Below are 23,341 nucleotides of genomic sequence, written 5' to 3'. Positions count from 1 at the left end.
TTTAACAGCCATTACAAGGATTGTTTCCTGAAAATCAGCATTTAAAAACTGATCCATGGGAGTCTCGGCCGTGAAAACGGCCAAAAATAGGACATGTCCTCTTTTTTGGACGGACAGTTAAAAAAAAATGGCCGCGTGAATACAGCCATGGAACTACATTGTTCTGAAAATGGCTGTGTGACGGCCATTAAAAAAAACGTCCTGCACCCGGCCTTTTTTTCCTGCCGTGTTAATGTAGCCTGAGGTAGAAATATTGTAACATGATTTCTTCACCTTTACTCTCCATTTTCTCAGTGTGAGTCAAACACAGACACTAAAAATACTAGACATTTTTCTTTAAACGGTAAAAGGGGCACTACGTTGGAAGGTGAGACAAATACCACTTATTGTTTATAAGATATACATATTACAAAGTTTCATCCATTCACATACTGTATGTTACAGAATTTTTAGGTCATCAGTCTTTACTTTCAGATTTCTCAGTCTTTATTAGAGGTAAAGATAAGGAAAGTTGGAACTGAACTTTAGTCAAGGATGTTTTTCAGTTTTTTCTATGAGGAAAATATATATATGCTCTTCACCACACACATAAGACCTTATGAACCTACTTTTCTAATTCGGACCATTTTTCCCTGAAATGTACCATTAAACTATTCTAACTATACTAGTTTTGCTTACAAGTAGCTTTTGCTGCAGCTTTTTGAAGATTTTTAAGTTTGTTTTTTACCTCTCTTTTTATCAGATGTGCCTCAGCTAGGGGATCTAAATTTTCTACTTCCTTGGTCCTCAACGGCACCTTCCTCCGTAACCTGTCCCTAATCTCCCGCTCACTCTTTTAATGCTGCAGTCAAAGGACTAACAGCGGAGATTAGAGGATTCTCTAAACTCCGCCGTTAAAACAGGGCTGTTTCTATCAAAATTCCACTCCCACAGTAAAAGCAATAAGTATCTTCTACTCTACCAATTTGTAAAAAAATCGGCTTTATTCGGTTATTTTAAAAAACAGAACAATTAAAATGAGAAATCCGGGACCACGCTTACGCGTTTCGAATCTCTGGGGTTCTTAATCATAGCTTGGTGACCCACTTTTAAGTTCACACATTTATACCCTATATCCCAGGTCAGGTTTTATCCTGTGGGTTGGGTTAAACATTAACCATTTCACAGATTTGCTGAATTTAGTGATAACATCGGCACAACATTTCTTTTCTAAATATAGTAATGTGTATTTTCTGTTAAAAACTCATTAGTTGTTGTAAGGCGAGTTATTTATTCAACATATAATAAAATTTTGACAATAGTTTATACATGACTTGAGAAAGCCTATAGTTTCTAGTATAGGTTCTCTAAATGAAAGACTAGGAGAGTGGTTGGACAGCAAATTACAACCCCTTGTAAAAAGATCCCCAAGTTGTATCAAAGACAGTACAGAAATACTTAAAATAATGGACAATTTAAAATGGAACACCAACTTCAATTGGGTGACTTGTGACATTACAGCCTTGTATTCCTCGATCCCCCATGACAAAGCCATCCTAGCCCTTAGTAACCAACTGAACCAATACACTAACTACAAAGAGGAATTAAAGGAATACATTGTTGATGTCACAAGTTACCTTTTGAAACACAATTATTTTTTGTTTGATAACGTTTTCTACTTACAATGTTTAGGTTGTTCAATGGCGGTAACATTTTTGCCTTCCCTAGCTAACATCTATGTTTCATGGTGGGAGAAACATCATATCTACAACAATTCGAATCCATATGTTAAAGACATCCATTATTATGGCCGTTACATAGACGACATTTTGATTATATGGTCTGATCCCCATGCATCTATACACAAATTTGTAGAATACGTGAACACCAATGATACCAATTTGATATTCACTTCAATACAGACCCTGTAACGATTTCTTTTTTGGACATCACATTAACTGGAGATCCTTCTAAGTCATGTATTTTTAGTGGCCTCTATCGTAAACCAACAGCAGGGAATTCGGTCTTAAATGCAGCCAGTGCACATCCTGAGCATGTAATAGACAACTTACCCATTGGAGAATATGTACATGCCAAGAGAATATGTACCCAAGATCATGCTTTCCTGACTTAATGCAATATTATTGACAGTAGATTAACAGCACGAGGTTATTCTAAGCAAAAGCTCAATCGAGCGAAAAACATTGCTAACAATAAATCTAGATCTCAATATTTATATGCAGAACATAAACATAAATATCCATATGAAAAATCTATAAGAAATTTAACTTTTTCCACCCCCTTTAGTACTGACTATTGGGAAATAGTGGGGATTATAAAGCGCTACCTCCCCATCTTGGATAAAAGTCTATAGCCTAAAAAATATTCTAAAAGTAGGTTGTAATTTTGTGGCAAGAAATTCCATCACAATAGGAAATCGTATTTCCCCCAGCCTTTCCCCAAGAACCACACACAATAAAGGCTCATGGCTAACCTGCACTGAATGATATAAATGTGGTTGCACAAGATATGCCATGTGCGGCATTATGTCCAATACCACTAACCTAATTTCTTCAGTCAATAAAACACTCTTTCCCATATAAACTTTCATAAAAATACCACTCACATAGTATATGTCTTATACTGTGATAAATGTAACCTACATTATGTAGGATGCACTATTAGAGCTCTCAAAAAAAGAGTGGCTGAACACCTGGCCGATATAAAAACCCTAATAAAATAAATGTGTCAGGAGCGGCAAAGCACTTCATAGAGTTTCACCAACGTGATACTAGTACACTGAAAGTTTGTGGTTTGGAAAGAGTGCACAATCCCAAAAGAGGTGGAGATTGGAGGAAGCATTATGGATTTTAAAGCTAGATATGCGGTTTCCAAAAGGAATGAATTATAGAAACGACCTTATGTATAGCTATTAACTTACATTTTTTCTCTTATTTAAAGCAAAAGAATCAAACTGTTATCTGGTGAAAACATAACGAATAATCAAGAAGTAACCAGACAGTCTACAAAATGCCCACAATATTAAGTATTGTCCATAAGTCCAAATACTATTGTATAGTTTTGCCTAAACTTCTTTCCAACTGGATTTTGAGTCACTATACTAATAATATTTTTTCAATTCTGTAATATAATGTATTCTTCAGAGACAAGAGTAACATGATATACAATGACATCTTTACCCTTTAACTGGTTCCCGACCGCTGGCTGTGTTTTTACGGGCAGCGGTCAGGGTCCTTAAAACCCGCGCCATAGACTTTTTATGGCTCAGGTTTTAACTTGCTGCCCGAGCGATCGGGCAGCTGAATGTCGGGTCTCTGGAAGTCAGTGACTGCCGGGGACCCTGAGCAGAGGATATAAGCAGCTTTCGCTGCTTCTGTCTTCTCTGATCACGTGTACACAGCGCTCAATGAATGCTGTGTATAGGAATAGAGGCAGCGGCCGCGCCGCTGTCTCTATTCCTCCCGGTTTTCATGTGACTGGTCACATGATCGCTGGGAGCCGTTAGTGGCAGACTGCTGCTGGGTCTTACTAGACCCAGCACAGCCCTAGTAGTGACAATCGTCACTATATGAGGGGGTTGATTTCCCCTGTAACTGGGGCTTCTGTGCAGCTCCAGTTACAGTGGAAAAACATGGTGTAAAAAAAATAAAAAAATATATAAAGTCCCCCAAAGGTCTTTTTTTAGTAAAGTAAAGTGCAAAAAAAATGTATAAATACACATAAAATACCCACCCCAAAAAAAAACGTTCCCCCCGCCAATCATTTTTGTAACGCTAGCGCTGACCAAATTACCCTAATATAGACATGTAATATATTAAAATTTACGGTAGACAATGACGATCACAAATAAAAGGTCTATTTTAGGGTAAAACGATGTTATTACCAAAAAAAAAATAGCTGAAACTTAAAAAAGTTTATTTTTTTTACTATTATTTCCAAACTTTAAGAATAAAAATTCTAAAATAGCAAAAAGGATGTGTATAAAAATGATAAAAAAAAGAAACCTGCATTCTCTACGTAAAAAATAAATAAATAAATAAATAAATAAAAAAATCGCAAAAAACACGTCGTTAGCCCAATAAATAAAAAAAGTTAGAGCCATTTAACTAATACGTGCTAAAAAGGGCTTAACGGTGTCTGGTCCTGAAGGCTCAAAATAGCCCGGTCCTGAACTGGTTAAAATTACATGCTGTCCTTTGCACATGGAGTTTACAATACAGGAGCTGTCTTTCAGCACCACGGAATAGTCCCTTTTAGATATTCTTCACTGTGCTGTCCTTCAGCACCACGGACTAGACAGCGCAAACAGCCAATCACAGTTTGACATATGTTTTACAAACATTGCTAAGTATATACATTTAGTGGTTTACGAACCGAGATCATGCGGAATTTCACCATTATAGTTTATTGCAGTGTACCAACATACGATTTTACACATATAAGAACTGTCAAAGTATAACACATCTTATACGGCCCTCACTCCCCTTAAGTGACATCATAGAACCAAATCACCTGAGCTAGTTTGAGCGTTATCATCAAAGACGTTTTCTCAAGTTATGTATAAACTATTGTCAAAATTTAATTATATGTTGAATGAATAACTCACCTTACAACAACCTTCTGAGTTTTTAACAGAAAATACACATTAATATATTTAGAAAATAAATGTTGTACCGATGTTATCACTAAATTCAGCAAATCTGTGAAATGGTTAATGTTTTTGCCAACTCACCTGACCTGGGATAAAGGCTACAAATGTGTGAACTTAAAAGTGGGTCACCAAGCTATGATTAAGAACCCCAGAGGTTCGAAACGTGTAAGCGTGTTCCCGGGATTCTCATTTTAATTGTTCTGTTTTTTAAAATGACCGAATAAAGCCGATTTTTTTACTAGAGTGCTGGATACACCATTTTTTTGTCCTCTTCCATTTGCCTTGTATACCTGCTGTCGACTCAGGATTCTTTTTGGAGCATTTTCGAGCACCTGTAATACCCAAGAGGTGGAATCAACTAAATGCATGAACTAACGCAGTGGAAACGCGATGAACGAACCTTTGTAATTTCCTTTTTCTATTTTTTCTACCTTTTTGTGCTCACACTGACTCCCGGACACTTCTTAATTACAGGGTCGGAAGTTATGGAAACAGCGTAACTCGCTGCGCTACGCTGTTTCCATAACTCCCAAATTAGTGAATGTCAGTTACAGAAGCAGCGTTGCATGCAAGCTACGCTTTTTACATAACTACTATTCCGTTCTATGGGAATTACGGTAACAGCGTAGCTCAGCGAGTTTTTGATATGTCATAGCTACATGTCATAAGTTTTGATCAGTAGAGGTTTGGTTGTTAAGACCCCCACTGATCGCTGAAACGAAGCGGCAGAAGCACTTAGACGAGCACTGTGACCCTTTGGCAGTAATGGGCTCTCCTCGGAGACGTAAGCATAGCTAAAGACGACTTTTAGAGGTTCATGAGCCCGTCTTCAGCCAATCCTGTTTCTCCGAGAAGAGCTGAACTGATCCCATCGCAGCGGAAAGGGGCACAAGATCCCTACCGACGAATCAAAAGCTTTATGAAACAACAGGTAACGCTTTAAGTTCACTAAAATTCTTAAGTCCTTTTATGTCAGTTTTACCCAGTGTTTTTCAATTTAGTAAGTAATGGCGTGTGTTTTCCCTACCTAAGTACAAAACCTCACATTTATCAGTGTTAAACCTAATTTTTCATATCTCTGCCCGAGCCTCCAACTTCTCCAGATCGACTTGTTAAGGAATATAGTCCACCTCTGTGTTACTCACTTTAAACAGTTTAGTATCATCTCCCAAAAAATTATCATTAATATATTAAATAGCAATACTGACCACTGTGGTATTCCACTAGTAACGGTGACCCAATCTGAGTATGTAACATTAATAATCAACCTCTGTTTTCTATCACTGAGCCAGTTACTTACCCACATATTACCCTAGTCCCCGCAATCTCATTTTATTTATTAACCTTTTAATTTTTTATTTGGCACAGTATCAAATGATTCCAAAACAAAATTGAAAAAAATCAAGATATATGACATATGTTTAGTCTACAATGTACCTCCTCATAGAAGCTGATCAGATTAGTTTGACAAAAACGATCCCTCATAAACCCATTCTGATATGTGGGTCACAGTTTATTTTCATTGAAAGGAAAACATCTCTTAGAAAACCTTTAGGCCTTATTCACACGGGCATTGAATACGTCCGTGTGACGGACTGATGTTTTTCAATGGGGTTGTTCACACGGCCGTTGTTTCAATGGACCGCGCGAAGGGTCCGTTGAAAAATAGAACCTGTCCTGTTTTGTTCTGTTTTCACGGATCCCTCCATAGGCTCAAGTCTATGGGAATCCGTGAAAACGGGACACGCATGGGGGCACCTCAGACCTGAAAAATGTTACGTTTTTCACGTCCCGAGTTTCCACACGCTCGTATGAATCTAGCCTTAAACATTTTACCCACAATAGAGATTAAACTTGCAGGCCTATAGATTTCAGCATTCTTAAAGTGGTTTTCCCATCAGAGACATTTGTGACATATCCACAGGATATGTCTTAAATGTTAGATAGATGTGGGTCCCACCTCTGGAAACCGCACCTATCTCTAGAACAGGGTCTCCTAAACCCTGTTATAGCATTTTGTGCTCACGCTGGCTCCTGGCCACTTACTGAATACATAATCAGGAGTTACGGAAACAGCGCAACTCGCTGAGCTACGCTGTTTCCATACCTCCCATAGGGAATGACATTTACGGAAGCAGCGTAGCATTCGAGCTACGCTGTTTCCGTAACTACCATTCAGTTCTATGAGACTTACGGAAACAGCGTAGCTCAACGAGATACGCTGCTTCCTAATTCATGGTTGGAATTCACCTGCTTCTGCCGCAACACAGAGTGGCAACACAGAGGGGCAGAACGGGGTTTAGATGGCCCCGTTCTAGAGATAGGTGCGGGTCCCAGTGGTGGGACCCGCATCAATCTGACATTTGTGACATATCCTGTGGATATGTCATAAATGTTTCTCATGGAAAAACCCCTTAATGTGTTCTCAAGTTCTGCAAACCCTTAACTAGTCTGCGTGCCAATCTAAATGGTTCACGTGCTTTCGTAACACTGAGACCCTATTTAGGCGACTGGGATTGTCGGCCGTGTAACGGATGTTTTCTTTTAACGGACCGTGTGAACGGCCCAGGCAAAAATAGGACATGTCCTATCTGTGAATACGGGTCCCGCACAGTGCAAATCTGCGTTTTTCATGGCCGATTTGACACCCGGTCAGCCGAATAAAGCCTCATGGTTTCACAAAGAATTTGATCTTTTTGCAACCTTTCACCCTCGTAGCTTCTAAAAGTATCCTACAATTAAAGGTGTAATTAACCCCTTCAGGACACAGCCTGTTTTGACCTTGTGGACAAAGCAGATTTTTTCAAATCTGACTTGTTACTTTATGTGGTAATAACTTGGGAATTCTTTTACCTATCCAAGCGATTCTGAGATTGTTTTCTCGGAACATATTATACTTTATGTTTGTGGGAAAATTTGGTCGATAAATTCAGTAGAAAATTTGCAAAAATTTGTATTTTTTTAAATTGAAATGTTCCTGCTTGTAAAACTGATAGCAATACCACGCAAAATAGTTACTAATTAACATTTCCCATACGTGTACTTCGTGTTGGAATCATTTTTTGAACATCGTTTTATTTTCCCAGGACGTTACAAGGCTTAACTTAAAGAGGCTCTGTCACCAGATTTTGCAACCCCTATCTGCTATTGCAGCAGATAGGCGCTGCAATGTAGATTACAGTAACGTTTTTATTTTAAAAAAACGAGCATTTTTGGCCAAGTTATGGCCATTTTTGTAATTATGCAAATGAGGCTTGCAAAAGTCCAAGTGGGTGTGTTTAAAAGTAAAAGTCCAAGTGGGCGTGTATTATGTGCGTACATCGCACTTACCTGCAAACGCTGATGCTGCTGCTGCAGAATCAACTGTAGCCTCTGGTGCCGATGTGGCCGTCACGATGCAGGACCTGTGAGTGACGTCACAGATCTGCACTGTCAGAAGCTGGGCGTTCTGAAGAGAAGAGGATGTTACTTCTCTTCAGAGCGCCCAGCTACTAAAAGTATTAAAAACGCCCCGATGTACGCACATAATACACGCCCAGTTGTACTTTTACTTTTAAACACACCCACTTGGATTTTTGCAAGCCTCATTTGCATAACTACAAAAATGGTCATAACTTGGCCAAAAATGCTCGTTTTTTAAAAATAAAAACGTTACTGTAATCTACATTGCAGCGCCTATCTGCTGCAATAGCAGATAGGGGTTGCAAAATCTGGTGACAGAGCCTCTTTAAGGAGTAATCTCTCACATTTTCAAGAAAATTTCCAAAACCTATTTTGTTGTGGACCAGTTCAGTTCTGAAGTGGCTTTAAGGGCCTTATATATTAGAAACCCCCATAAGACACTCAATTTAAAAACTGCACCCTTCAATGGTTTCAAAACAGCATTTACAATGCTTATTAACCCTTTAGGTGTTTCACAGGAATTAAAGAAAAGTGGAGGGGAAATTTATACATTTCATTTTTTTTCTTTAGAAAATCCATTTTGATCCATTTTTTTTTTAATGTAACATTGAAAGTTTTACCAGAGAAACGCAACTCAATAATTATTTCCTAGATTCTGCAGTTTTTAGAAATATCTCACATGTGGCCCTAGTGTGCTAATGGACTGAAACACATGCCTCAGAAGCAAAGGAGCACATAGTGGATTTTGGGGCCTCCTTTTTAATAGAACATGTTTTAGGCACCATGTCCGGTTTGAAGAGGTCTTGTGGGGCCAAAACAGTGGAAATACCCCCTAAAAGACACCATTTGGCAAACTACACCCCCACGGAAATTTATAGAGGCGTACAGTGAACATTTTGACCCCACAGGTTCTTTGATGAACGTAGTGGAATTAGACTGTGAAAATGAAAATCTACATTTTTTCCAATAAAATGTAGAAATTATAAATTTTTACAAGGCATAAAGAAGAAAAAGCACCCCAACAATTGAAAAGCACTTTTTCCTGATTACGACAATGCCCCATATGTGGCAATAAACTGTATGAACACACGGCAGGGCTCAGAAGGGAAGGAACGTCATCGGGCTCTTGGAGCTCAAGTTTGCTGGATTGGTTGTTGGGTGCCATGTCGCATTTGCAAAGCCCCTGAGGGACCAAAACAGTGGAAACCCCCCCCCCCCAAAAGTGAGCATTTTGATCCCATAGGTTTTTTTGCTGAATTTAGTGGATCTAGGCCGTGAAAACTTTTTTTGATTCATTTATAAAAAAAAATTACGGTGTTTACCGTGTGCTATTTTATTTGATGTTTTACGGTATTTGCACGATAAAATCACGGTTTTAATAAAATAATTCGTTTTTGTGTCGCCATATTCTAAGAGCCATAACTTTTTTATTTTTCAATCAAGAAAGCTGTGTGGGGGTTGTTTTTTTGCGGAACAAACTAGTTTTTATTGGTACCATTTTTGGGTACATGAGACTTTTTGATCCCTATTTATCTAATTTTTTTGGGAGCTGAAGTGATTAAAAATAGCGATTGTGGTATTGTTTTATTTTGAAATTATTTTTACGGCGTTCACCGTGTGGGATAAATAACATTATGTTCTTATAGTTCAAGCTGTTACGGATGCGGCGATACCAATTATGCATAGTTTATTTATTTTTTTCCTAATAATAAAATGACTTTATAAGGAAAAAAGGGTAATTTTCATTTTTAATAATTGGAACATTGTATATTTTTTTTTGAACAACATATATATTTTTTTACTTTCTGTTTTTAGTCCCACTAGGGACTAGAAGATCCAACTATTTGATCGTTGCTATAATACCCTGCAATATATTTTGGGGCTGTCCTGACGGGCGGCACGGACGCCCTCATTCCCGGTGTCGCCGCTATAGCTGCTACAGCGGTAGCGACGCCACTGAGAGAAGAAGCGCCCAGGCAGAAAGGCAGTTGCTGAGTTGCCGGGTCCAGACACTTCTGAAGCACAAGCAGGGGAACGGAGCCAGCGCAGTGCCCCCTTCCACCTGCTGGAGTGATGCGCACACCGCTAAGGCCGGCTTGCATACATATACATACTTTCACATACACACCATGCTCTGTCTGCTTTTCTTAATTAAAGGCAGGTAGAAAACCCTTGATGGAGTAGAGTATGCGATTGACTTTCCCACCCAAAGTCTTCAGTCACAACTAAATCCTGGACTCAAATTCCAGTTCAAGAAACCACCTAGTAGCCTATTGTTACTGGTGCACAACTGTTCTAGGATCTACATCACTGAAGCAAGCAACCTCAGGTGACAAATACACATTTTCCAGGACTTTTCCTCCTGGGTTATTGCAACCTCATGGAGCCTTTTGTATAGGAAATCCATGAAGTTCATGTATTTCATGGAGCATTAAGGGGATAAGCATTAAGATATTTGAATAAACTAGCAGTATAAACTGGAAACCTCGTCAGTTAGGGCTTATTCAGACGAACGTGATATACGTCCGTGCAACGCGCGTGATTTTCACGCGCCTCGCACGGACCTAGGTTAGTCTATGGGGCGTGCAGACAGTCCGTGATTTTTACGCAGCGGGTGTCCGCTGCGTAAAACTCACGACATGTACTATATTTCTGCGTTGTTCACGCATCACGCACCCATTGAAGTCAATGGGTGCGTGAAAATCACGCGCACCACACGGAAGCACTTTTGTGTGACGCGCGTGATTCGCACAACAGCAGTAAAAAGTATGAATGAAAACAGAAAAGCACCACGTGCTAAATGTATCTGCTTGTAAGGGCTTATTTACACGAACGTGTAATACGTCCGTGCAATGCGCGTGATTTTCACGTGTTTCGCACGGACCTATGTTAGTTTATGTGGCCGTGCAGACAGTCAGTGATTTTTACGCAGCGGGGGTCCGCTGCGTAAAACGCACGACAAGTCCTATATCTGTGCGTTTCTCGCGCATCACACACCCATTGAAGGTTTGATATTAAAGTCCCAAGTTCAAGTACAAAACCACAAAAACATCTACTTTACTCTAAGTCACTGACTAAAGTCATTTTTATGTAGTTAGACTGAAAAAAGCTTTAACTTCCTTTAGGCTATGTTCACACGCTAAAGTAAAAATGACTGTAAAATACGGAGCTATTTTTAAGGGAAAAAAACCTCTGATTTTCAGTCGTTTTTAAAGCATCAAACGTTTTTTTGATGCGTTTTTTGGAGCCGTTTTTGGAGCTATTTTTCTATTGACACAATGAAAAACGGCTCCAAAAACGGCTCAAGAAGGGACATGCAATTCTCTTTTACATGCAGTTTTTTCAAATGGCCGCGTAAAAAAACGCCCCGTCTGAATTAAGCACCGTTTTTACCATTAAAATCAATGGGCAGATGTTTGGAGACGTTCAGCTTCCGTTTTTTTCAGGTGTTTTTTAAGGAGTTTATGCCCTGAAAAACACCTGAAAACACAGCGTGTGAACATAGCCTTAAGAGCATTATTATGTATTTTTTTATTCACTTGTGTCACAATGTGAAGTTGAGAAATAATGCTGTAAATATATGTCTGTAATTTTGGCTTTTGAGTTTTATGAATGTCATGTTTTGTCAGACCTGCAACAAAATTACAAATTCACAATGCTCAGGATGGAGAAAAAATATTCATTTATATATATATATATATATATATATATATATATAACAAAAAGAAAACAGCAGCACTCACTAGAGAGGATGTATAGGTGCCAAGCAAGCCGTCCAGATCCAAGGACTAGGCAATACACAAAAATGGAAATCTTGCAGCACTCCAAATAGTGAAAATAAAGTGGTTTATTTCAGCCAACAAACAGCGACGTTTCTGTCCAACAATAGGACCTTTATCAAGCATTGATAAAGGTCCTATTGTTGGACAGAAACTTCGCTGTTTGTTGGCTGAAATAAACCACTTTATTTTCACTATTTGGAGTGCTGCAAGATTTCCATTTTTTTAAAAAAAATAAAAAAATAAATAAATATATATATATATATATATATATATATATATATATATATATATATATATCTTATAACATATGTATCGTTCCATGGAGGCGTAACTCAAAGCTCCTGGGCCCCAATGCAAAATCTGTAACAGGGCTGCTCACCTACCATTTACCTTTTGCTATATATAATACCGGTGTCTACTTATGGGGTAGGGTGTGTGTGTGTATGTATGTATGTGTAGATAGATAGATTAGATAGATTAGATAGATTAGATAGATTAGATAGATAGATAGATAGATAGATAGATAGATAGATAGATAGATAGATAGATAGATAGATAGATAGATAGATAGATAGACAGACAGACAGACAGACAGACAGATAGATAGATAGATAGATAGATAGATAGATAGATAGATAGATAGATAGATAGATAGATAGATAGATAGATAGATAGCTATACACACACATAGATAGATAGAATCAACTAATATTGTTTGTTTGCTTTTTCATGTGAACAAAATATATTGCATTTTTTTTTTTCAGTTCAACAGAGGAGCAGTTTCGATGGCAAACACAAGGTGAATAACAATTTAATGAATTTTTTGCATTTTTTAGACTTTGTATCCAATTATGAAATTCAATGTTAATGTCTAAAATTGTATTCTGCCGTAATTATAACATAACCTCCTTCAATTTAGCACTATATGGCTTGAAAATAACTCTAGAATAGAATGTATTAAAATGAGTCCGGATTACGTTTTTTTCATTCGCTATCACCCGTGTTCCAGAATATAACATAAGCAAGCATGCATTACAAAAGGAGCGGGTATGATGGTGCTGAAGGAGAGTTTGCTCATAAGTTCTAGTGTGTTATAAAGTCACTGTGTTTTAAAGCAGGGTGACTGCATCGGGCACATTACTCCCTTACATTACTCCCTTACTGTAAAGCATGTTGCAGAGAGACTGTCAGGGGGAGAGTTGCAGACGGATTGTCAGGGAGAGTGATAGGCAAGAGCCCATGTCACTCACTGTGACGGCCCATTCTTATGAGCGGCTGAGTCCTCCTAGGTCTGACTTTTATCATCCCCCATGGATGCTACCTGACCCATGCTGTGCTGCAGAGGACTGGAGCTGCAGGATATTGCATTGGCTTGCGATCAGTTTTGCTCTGCTCTTTGCCAATGTTTTCCTTGAAGAAACTTTTTGCATATAGACCTATTGTTCTAAAACTGGTTTCATCTGATTTATTACCCAACTTTGTTTGCTGACATTAGTTATAATATTTAAAGTGCTTTTACTAAATTATTGTTAGTCAGTACTTGAGTCACCAAGGTTTGGACTTCGAGATTGTAATTGACTTGCAATGGAATCCAATTGGGGAAACACTTGTTACGTATTTTTGAATATACCTCAGTTTAGACCAGATCTAAAATCTCTTTATGTGCGCACTTAAAGGCTTGAAATACTACTGCATGATGCAATTACTGTACATGATGTCGGAGGAAATGAAAATTCAACTTTGCAACAAAAATTCTTACTCAGATAAACGACTTAAGAAAAAAAAGGAAATATTCCTCAACAAAAAGCTAAGATTTGAAGAGTTTACACATACCACAAATGTGTACATTCACTAGCCCACATGTTTAAAAAAAGAAACTACCAAAACTTCAGGTATACAAAACTGATTCTTACATGCAAACTAAATAGTGGTTGTCCCAGTGGTTTACTTTTATATCCTGGAAATCAGTAGAACATATGCTGTCCCTGTCCATAGCTTAATGAGCGCCTTCAGCTACTTCTCCCGATTCAAGACTATGAAGAGGGATAGCGCATGCACGTCCTAATATTAATTTTGACCCAATGCCTTCTCATAGCAGTTGTAGATTTTATTTCCTAACTGTTAGGTTAGGAACACACACAGCGTATTCAGGGTGGATACACTACGTCAAGCTGCGCAGCGTATCCGCCCTGAACACTGCAGGGAATGCCGTCCGAAATCCCGCACCACACTGTGCAAAACTGCAGAATCTTGGTAATAAATATTGGGTTGGATTTCTCTGTAAACAACTGCTGTGTTAAAAAACTAAAAGTGTTACAATTGAATATCTGCAAAAAAATGATTCCTGCCTCTCTGGATTCCATGCCTTCATTGGTCTCACCAACATGGCTCCTGTATGAGCCTGGACCTTGCAGTACCTCCTTGCCAGACTATGAGCTTCCAACTTGTGGACTAGTACCTCTCTGCCTCACGATACTACCAATTGCTTTTTAACTGTGTACCGAACTTAGACTATTTCCTGACCACGTCTCTGCCTCACGTAACTACCTATTGCCGAACCTGTGTACCGAACCTTGATTGTTACTTGATTATTCTTGTTGTTTGCACCATCCTGCCTGAACGTTTCAGCCATTGTACTGAATCTGCCACAGTCCTTGACAGAATAGTCTGGCCCAATTATGTAGTCAGCTATAACAAGTTCTTTAACCACTATGAGGCAACAAATTGCTGAACAGCATTTGGTGCTGACTATCAAGAAAAATGTTCTCCTGCTAGATCTAGTTCAAAATCAACAAGGAGAATTTATTGAATTGCAAACAAATGGCTCTGCCACAGATTCAAGTTCTTGCATGCCACTACTATCAATGTTCAGTGGGGATCGTCACCATTACCAAGATTCCCTTAATCAATTCCGCATATACTGTATTTTCAAATGTAACCTGCTCCATTTACCGTTGAAAGTACAAAAGTATTGTTTACAATAAATCTTCTTACAGATGAAGCGTTAGCGTGGGCCTCTCCTTATGTAAAAAAGAATAGTAGTCTGAATGATTTGACTTTATTACAGCTATAAATTTAATTTTGATAATCCGAATCATTGTGCCACAGCTGAAGCTATACTGCATTATTTGTGGTACAAAATATGCTCTGTTGTCGAATAAACAGCAGAATTTCGCCACTGGGTAGCTGAAATCAATGGAATCTAGCGGCCCAGAAGAGCCAATTCTGGCGAGGGCTTTCAGAGCAAGTGAAGGATGAACTTTCGAGAGTGGAAACCCCAGACGAGTTATAAGACTTAATTCAATCGTGCATTTGAATTGATCAGAGACTTAATCAACTAATTAACTACGGGCATTTGGAAATAATCCTGACTTCTCCTTCGTCCAATCAACATTGTGGACCCAATAAAATACTAAATCAATAGCTGAACCTATGCAAATTTATGTTTTTCAAAAACCTACAGTAGAAAAATATATGACATACAGAAAATCTTAGCCGTTATTGTGGGGGTTCAGGACACTATGCTTTTTATTGCACAAATAGAATTCGTAGGACAATAGCTTTCTTAGATGTATAAGAACAGATGAAAGCGGAAAGGTCTGATCTGTTGGACTCAAAAATACATTCAATTTCTCCTCTGTTATAGAAGACAAGTTGTTGGTATCATAATCTAATTTGTTAGTGCCAATAAACATCTGCACTAAAACACGTGAGATTTCTTGTTCCGCTATTCTTGACTCTGGAGCTGGTGCAACTTTCAGGGACATTAACTTTGCTGCTAAAAATATTGCATTGTCAACAAAGCCAGCACCGGCAGACATGGAAACAGTTGATGTGTCAACCATATCATCAGGGCCTGTTACTCATGAGACTATGCAGCTTTAGGTTCCCAAGAATTTATTTAATTTTTCTTTCATTTTACAGCATACACCGATCATAAATGACACTATAAATATATTGTGCAGGTTATTACGGTCGCAACGATACCAAATATGCCCGTTATTTTATGTATTAGGACCTATACTTTAATAATGTTTATTTATTGTAAAAAATGTGCATTTGTGTTTTTTCCCAGACTTTTAAAATGTAACATTACTTTTTTTAAATTAATTTAACTTTTTTATTTTTTAACTTTAATGTACTGGCATATATTTATATGCCAGTACATTAGCCTGTGTACTGATAGTACACAGGCATTTGTTGGGGCATAACTAAGTATGCCCTATTAGGAAATATGGTCAGACAGCCCTTGGGTCCTCCATTAGTGTGGCGCCGGCCGCACAGTTTAGTATCGAAATACATGTATTCACTATATTGAATCGTTTGAAGGTGTACAGCATCAAAATAGTATTGATATTTCGACACATTGTGCAACCTTAGTATCGGCCAAATTTGACCTCTAGCATAATTCCAGAATCGCTTGGATAGGTAAAAGCATTGAAAAGTTATTACCACATAAAGTGATAAACGTACCCCTTCACCTTATATTCAACTTATCCTAACACCCACTCTCCCTATAACATTCTTTTAAACTATAAGTAACTTCAATTAAAAATGAGTAAAACAAGGTGGGTAAGAGTCTTGGATGGATCCACTAAGGGTAAGTGTGGGTAGACCCACTGCTGGTGTATTTGGAGGAGGGATAAGGTAAAAAAGAACCTTAAAATTGGGAACTAGCAGTGGGCAGGGTAACTGGAGGATGGAAAAAATTAAAGAGGCCGGACTGGGTGGCGGAGGACTCATGACAAAAGGGTAGGAAGCATCCCGCTGGTTAGTGACCCTGCGTAGATTTATGAGATCCCCAATTTTGGGCAGCGGGCGAGCAGAGTCAAAGACTGCCACCATGGAGTTGACGTACGCCATAAAATGATGTTGGAGTTCGGTAGGCATCTGGAGGCAGCGAGATGCAACACTGTCCCTGAAATAGTCACATTCATCATCGCCGTCGACCCTCCAGATAGAGGACAGGGCTTCAGACTCAACCTTCAGCTTTCTGTCCATTTTCCAGAAGGTTCTCGGACGTTGCCTTTGGGTGGAATGTGTATGGGTAGGAGGGGCGGGATGTGATGGTGGGGAGGCCACCAATGCAGGGGCGACAGCAGCAGCTGAAATTGATGTTGTAGCAGCTGCTTCACCTTTCCACTCTGGTGGTATTGTCACCCATGAGGGTCCCGCCAGATGTTCAGAGTCTCTCCCTGCTTTCTCTGGCTACTGTGCTGAAGTACTAGAAGTGGGTTTCTTATCCCTCTGCTGCTATTCCTTTTGTCCCTCAGGGAACTCTGACTGTCACTCACGATAATTTCCTTCAGATCTATGTGAGTAAAAAAAAAAAAATAAGAATATTGTTCAAAATATTAAGGGTGCAGTCACATACGGCTGTTTCAGTTGCAAACATTTCTGCTACGAAATATGCAGTGGGTTAATTCACCACTCAAAAAAGCACCAATGCATTAAATACTAACGAGCGGACAACAGAAAGCTAGCAGTGTATGCAACGTCGCAAATAGTGGTATAAGGGCGGGTTCACACATGGCGGAATTTCACTTAAATTCCGCTGCGGACACTCCGCAGCGTTAATCCGCAGCGGAGCCGTTTCTCCATTGACTTTCACTTTAATTTAGCAGTGTTCGTTTACACGATGCGTACAATTCCGCTGCGGAGCATAGGCTGCGGAGCGGAATTTGGTGTCCGCAGCATGCTCTGTCTGTTGCGGAGCAGTGGCGGACTCATGGCGGAATTTCTCCATTGACTTCAATGGAGATTCAAAGTTCCGCAATGAAGTCCGCAGCTGTCATGCACATGTCATGTGTGCTGCGGATGCGTCTTGCTTTTTTTACTTGACATTTCTTCATTCTGGCTGGACCTATGTATTTCTAGGTCTACAGCCAGACTGAGGAAGTCAATGGGGCTCCCGTAATGACGGGAGCGTTGCTAGGAGACGTCAGTAAATAGTCACTGTCCAGGGTGCTGAAAGAGTTAAGCGATCGGCAGTAACTGTTTCTGCACCCGGGACAGTGACTACCGATCCCAATATACATGTATCTGTAAAAAAAAATGAAGTTCGTACTTACCGAGAACTCCCTGCTTCTGTCTCCAGTCCGGCCTCCCAGGATGACGTTTCAGTGTAAGTGACGGCTGCAGCCAATCACAGGCCAAGCACAGGCTGCAGCGGTCACATGGACTGGCGCGTCATCCAGGGAGGTCGGGCTGGATGCCGAAGGAGGGACGCGTCATAAAGACAACGGGCGGTAAGTATGAATTTCTTTTACTTTCACTAGGGAAAGTGCTGTCCCTTCTCTCTATCCTGCACTGATAGGGAGAAGGGAAGCACTTTTCCCGCAGTCCGCAGCAGCTAGTCCGCATCAATTTTCTGCACATTTTGTGCAGATCCGCAGCCGTAATCCGCAACCCGGATTAGGTGCGGCATTGATGCGGACAGTTGCGGAGGAATTCCGCCATGTGTGGTCATGCCCTAACAGTGTTTTACAGTAGTCACATTAGAAATAATCTCGATGGCAAAAAGGACTGACCAACCAGTAGGTCCAGATACTGATAAATTTGGGAAAAGAGAAATTACCATATGATATTATTTTTCATATGCATAAGAGGTGTTAATTAACCCCTTCCCTCTTTAGCCACTTTTGACCTTCCTGACAGAGCCTCATTTTTCAAATCTGACATGTTTCACTTTATGTGGTAATAACTTTGGAATGCTTTGACCTATCCAAGCGATTCTGAGTTTGTTTTCTCGTGACACATTGGACTTTATGTTACTGGCAAAATTTGCTTGATATGTTCAGTATTTAATTGTGAAAAACACCAAATTTTATCGAAAAATTGCAAAAATTTGTATTTTTCTCAATTTAAATGTATCTGTTTGTAAGACAGGCAGTTATACCATACAAAATTGTTGCTAATTAACATCCCCATATGTCTACTTTAGTTTGGCATCGTTTTTTGAACATCCTTTTCTTTTTCTAGGACATTACAAGGCTTTGAACTTTCAAAAGGCTATTTTTGCAGGGGGCAGTTCAGTTGTAAAGTGGCTTTGAGGGCCTTATATATTAGAAACCCCCAATAAGTCACCCCATTTTAAAAACTGCACCCCTCAAAGTATTGAAAACAGCATTTAGAAAGTTTCTTAACCCTTTAGACGTTTCACAGGAATTAAAGCAATGTAGAAGTGAAATTTATAAATTTTGTTTTTTTTTGCAGAAAATCATTTCTAATCCATTTTTTTTTGGAACACAGAAAGTTTTACCAGAAAAATGCAACTCAATATTTATTGCCCAGGTTCTGCAGTTTTTAGAAATATCCCACATGTGGCCCTAGTGTGCTACTGGACTGAAGCACAGGCCTCAGAAGCAAAGGAGCATCTAGTGGATTTTGGGGCCTTATTTTTATTAGAATATATTTTAGGCACCATGTCAGGTTTGAAGGGCTAAAACAGTGGAAATCCCCCCCAAAAGTGACCCCATTTGGGAAACTACACACCTCAAGGAAATGATCTAGGGGTGTAGTGAGCATTTTGACCGCACCGGTTTTTTACAGAAATTATTGGAAGTAGGCCGTGAAAATTAGTATCTACATTTTTTCAAAGAAAATGTAGGTTTAGCGTTTTGTTTTCTCATTTCCACAAGGACTAAAAGAGAAAAAGCACTGCAAAATATGTAAAGCAATTTCTCCCGAGTAAAACAATACCCCACATGTGGTCATAAACGACTGTTTGGACACACGGCAGGGTTTAGAAGTGAAAGAGCGCTATTTGGCTTTTTGAGCTCAAATTTAGCAGGAATGGTTTGCGGAGGCCATGTCACATTTGCAAAGCCCCTGAGGGAACAAAACAGTGGAAACCCCCCACAAGTGAACCCATTTTGGAAACTACACCCATTGAGGAAGTTATCTAGGAGTATAGCGAGCATTTTGACCCACAGGTTTTTTGCATAAATTATTGGAATTGGGCCGTGAAAATGAAAATCTAAATTTTTTCAAAGAAAATGTAGGTTTAGCTATTTTTTTCCCATTTCCACAAAGACTAAAGAAGAAAAAGCACTGAAAAATTTGTAAAGGAGTTTCTCCCGAGTAAAACAATACCCCACATGTGGTCATAAATGGCTGTTTGGACACACGGCAGGGCTTAGAATGGATGGAGCACCATTTGGCTTTTGGAGTTCAAATTCAGCAGGAATGGTTTGCGGAGGCCATGTCACAATTACAAAGTCCCTGAAGGGACAAAACAGTGGAAACCCCCCAAAAGTGACCCCATTTTGGAAACTACACCCATTGAGGAAATTATCTAGGGCTAGAGTGAGCGTTTTGACCCCACAGGTTCTTTACAGAAATTATTGGAAATAGGCCCTGAAAATGACAATCTAAATTTTTCCAAAGAAAATGTAGGTTTAGCTAATTTTTTCTAATTTCTATAAGGACTGAAGGAGAACAAGCACCGTCATATTTGTAAAGCTATTTCTCCTGAGTAAAACAATACGCCACATGTGGTCATAAATGGCTGTTTGGACACACGGCAGGGCTTAGAATGGATGGAGCGCCATTTGGCTTTTGGAGTTCACATTTAGCAGGAATGGTTACGGAGGCCATGTCACATTTGCAAAGCCCCTGGGGGACAAAACAGTGGAAACCCACCACAAGAGACCCGTTTTTGGAAACTACACCCATTGAGGAAATTATCTAGGGGTATAGTGAGCGTTTTGACCCCAAAGGTTTTTTGCAGAAATTATTGGAAGTAGACCCTGAAAATGACAACCTAAATTTTTTAAAAGAAAATGTAGGTTTAGCAAATTTTTTCTAATTTCTACAAGGACTGAAGGAGAAAAAGCACCGTCAAATTTGTAAAGCTATTTCTCCTGAGTAAAACAATACCCCACATGTGGTAAAAAAAACGGCTGTTTGGACACACGGCAGGGGTTAGAAGGGAAAGAGCGCTATTTGGCTTTTGGAGATGACATTTAGCAGGAATGGTTTGCGGAGGCCATGTCGCATTTGCAAAGCCCCTGAGGGGACAAAACAATGAAAACGCCCAAAAAGTGACTCCATTTAGGAAACTACACCCCTTGAGGCATTTATCTAGGGGTGTAGTAATCATTTTGACCCCACAGGTGTTTCATAGAATTTATTAGAATTGCGCAGTGATTTTCTCAACAAATAAAGGAAAAAAAGAACCCAACATTTGTAAAGCTATTTCTCCTGAGTAAAACAATACGCCACATGTGGTCATAAATGGCTGTTTGGACACATGGCAGGGCTTAGAATGGATGGAGCGCCATTTGGCTTTTGGAGTTCACATTTAGCAGGAATGGTTACGGAGGCCATGTCACATTTGCAAAGCCCCTGGGGGACAAAACAGTGGAAACCCACCACAAGAGACCCCTTTTTGGAAACTACACCCATTGAGGAAATTATCTAGGGGTATAGTGAGCGTTTTGACCCCAAAGGTTTTTTGCAGAAATTATTGGAAGTAGACCCTGAAAATGACAACCTAAATTTTTTCAAAGAAAATGTAGGTTTAGCAAATTTTTTCTAATTTCTACAAGGACTGAAGGAGAAAAAGCACCGTCAAATTTGTAAAGCTATTTCTCCTGAGTAAAACAATACCCCACATGTGGTAAAAAAAACGGCTGTTTGGACACACGGCAGGGGTTAGAAGGGAAAGAGCGCTATTTGGCTTTTGGAGATGACATTTAGCAGGAATGGTTTGCGGAGGCCATGTCGCATTTGCAAAGCCCCTGAGGGGACAAAACAATGAAAACGCCCAAAAAGTGACTCCATTTAGGAAACTACACCCCTTGAGGCATTTATCTAGGGGTGTAGTAATCATTTTGACCCCACAGGTGTTTCATAGAATTTATTAGAATTGCGCAGTGATTTTCTCAACAAATAAAGGAAAAAAAGACCCCAACATTTGTAAAGCTATTTCTCCTGAGTACGGCAATACCCCATATGTGGTTATAAACTGCTGTTTGGGCACACGGCTGGGCTCAGAAGGGAAGAAGTGCCATTTGGAGTGCAGATTTTGCTGGATTGGTTTCTAGGCGCCTGTGGGACCAAAACAGTCGAAACCACCCAGAAGTGACCACATTTTGGAAACTACACCCCTCAATGCACTCACCTAGGGGTGTAGTGAGCATGTTAACCCTGCAGGTGTTTTGTAGAAATTAGTGTGCACTCCATGTTGCAGAGTAAAAATTGGATTTTTTCCATAGATATGCCAATATGTGGTGCCCAGCTTGTGCCACCATAACAAAACAAGCTCTCTAATTATTATGCGGTGTTTCCCGGTTTTAGAAACACCCTACATGTGATCCTAATCTTTTGCCTGGACATTAGACCAGGCTCAGGAGTGAAAGAGTAACATGTAAAATTGAGGCCTAATTTGGCGATTTACAAAGTATTGGTTTACAATTGCAGAGGCCCAGATGTGAAATAATAAAAAGAAACCCCCTCCAGAAGTGACCCCATTTGGAAACTACTCCCCTGATGGCATTTATTAAGGGGTGTAGTGAGAATTTTCACCCCACAGGTCTTTTCCATAAATGAATGCGCTGCGGATAGTGCAAACCAAAAATTTATATTTTTCCCTAGATATGCCATTTCAGTGGCAAATATATTGTGCCCAGCTTATGCCACTGGAGACACACACCCCAAAAATTGTTAAAAGGGTTCTCCCGGGTATGGCGCTGCCATATATGTGGAAGTAAACTGCTGTTTGGGCACGCTATAGGGTTCAGAGCGGAGGGAGCGCCATTTGGCTTTTGGAGAGCGGATTTTGCTTGGTTTTGATTTTTCGAGTATTGCTGGTGTTTCCGTTTATAATATGGGGGTACATGTAAGCTTGACAGAGTACATCAGGGGCATAGTCAGGTGGTATAATAATGGGCTAAAAAAACAATAAAATGATCCATAGATGTGTGTTACGCTGTTAAGCAATCCTTTCTGCACAGGCCGGTGTCGCACTGATATATGGCGTCCTTTCTTATGCCCCTTTTGGTCCACACTCCGCACCTTTGCAGTTTCGGGAATTTTGCTGGGAAGTGTTGTCCTGGTATAATACGGGCGCCCTCGCTTTCAGCAGATATGTTTGGGCCCTCCCCTTCATGGTTCCCTAATTTTAAGGCCTTGATACATCGCCTCTTGAAACAGAAGAAATGTTGCCCTCGTGACGGCACAACTGCATATTTTTTATTTCCTGACTTATTGGAGCCTTAACTAATTTTATTTTTTCATAGACGTAGTGGTATGAGGGCTGTTTTTTTGCGGGACGAACTGTAGTTATTATTGGTACCGTTTTGGGGTGCATGAGACTTTTTGATCACCTTTTATTCTATTTTTTGGGATACCAGGTAACCAAAACAAACGCAATGCTGGCACAGTTTTTTAAGTTTTTTTTTATACAACGTTGACCACGCGTTATAAATTACATGTTAACTTTATTCTGCGGGTCAGTACGATTCAGACGATACCTAATTTATGCCACTTTTTTATGTTTTAC

The 23,341-nt window shown here is 39.6% G+C and overlaps 1 protein-coding gene across 4 annotated transcripts in view; it reads left to right on the top strand.

Annotated features, from left to right (window-relative positions):
- Nucleotides 1-23,341, top strand: part of CTNND2 (catenin delta 2) — a 794,124-nt gene that overhangs the window by 101,016 nt on the left and 669,767 nt on the right. For all 4 annotated transcript variants that reach the window (XM_075826901.1, XM_075826902.1, XM_075826899.1 and 1 more), the window contains exon 4: nt 12,600-12,634. In XM_075826901.1, coding sequence (XP_075683016.1) covers nt 12,600-12,634 — 35 coding nt within the window. The remainder of the gene's footprint in view (nt 1-12,599; nt 12,635-23,341) is intronic.

This window comes from Rhinoderma darwinii, chromosome 5, assembly GCF_050947455.1.
Source record: "Rhinoderma darwinii isolate aRhiDar2 chromosome 5, aRhiDar2.hap1, whole genome shotgun sequence".
Lineage (NCBI taxonomy): Eukaryota > Metazoa > Chordata > Amphibia > Anura > Rhinodermatidae > Rhinoderma > Rhinoderma darwinii.
The sequence above is the reverse complement of the archived record's forward strand: the minus strand, read 5'-3'. Positions and strand labels throughout refer to the sequence as shown.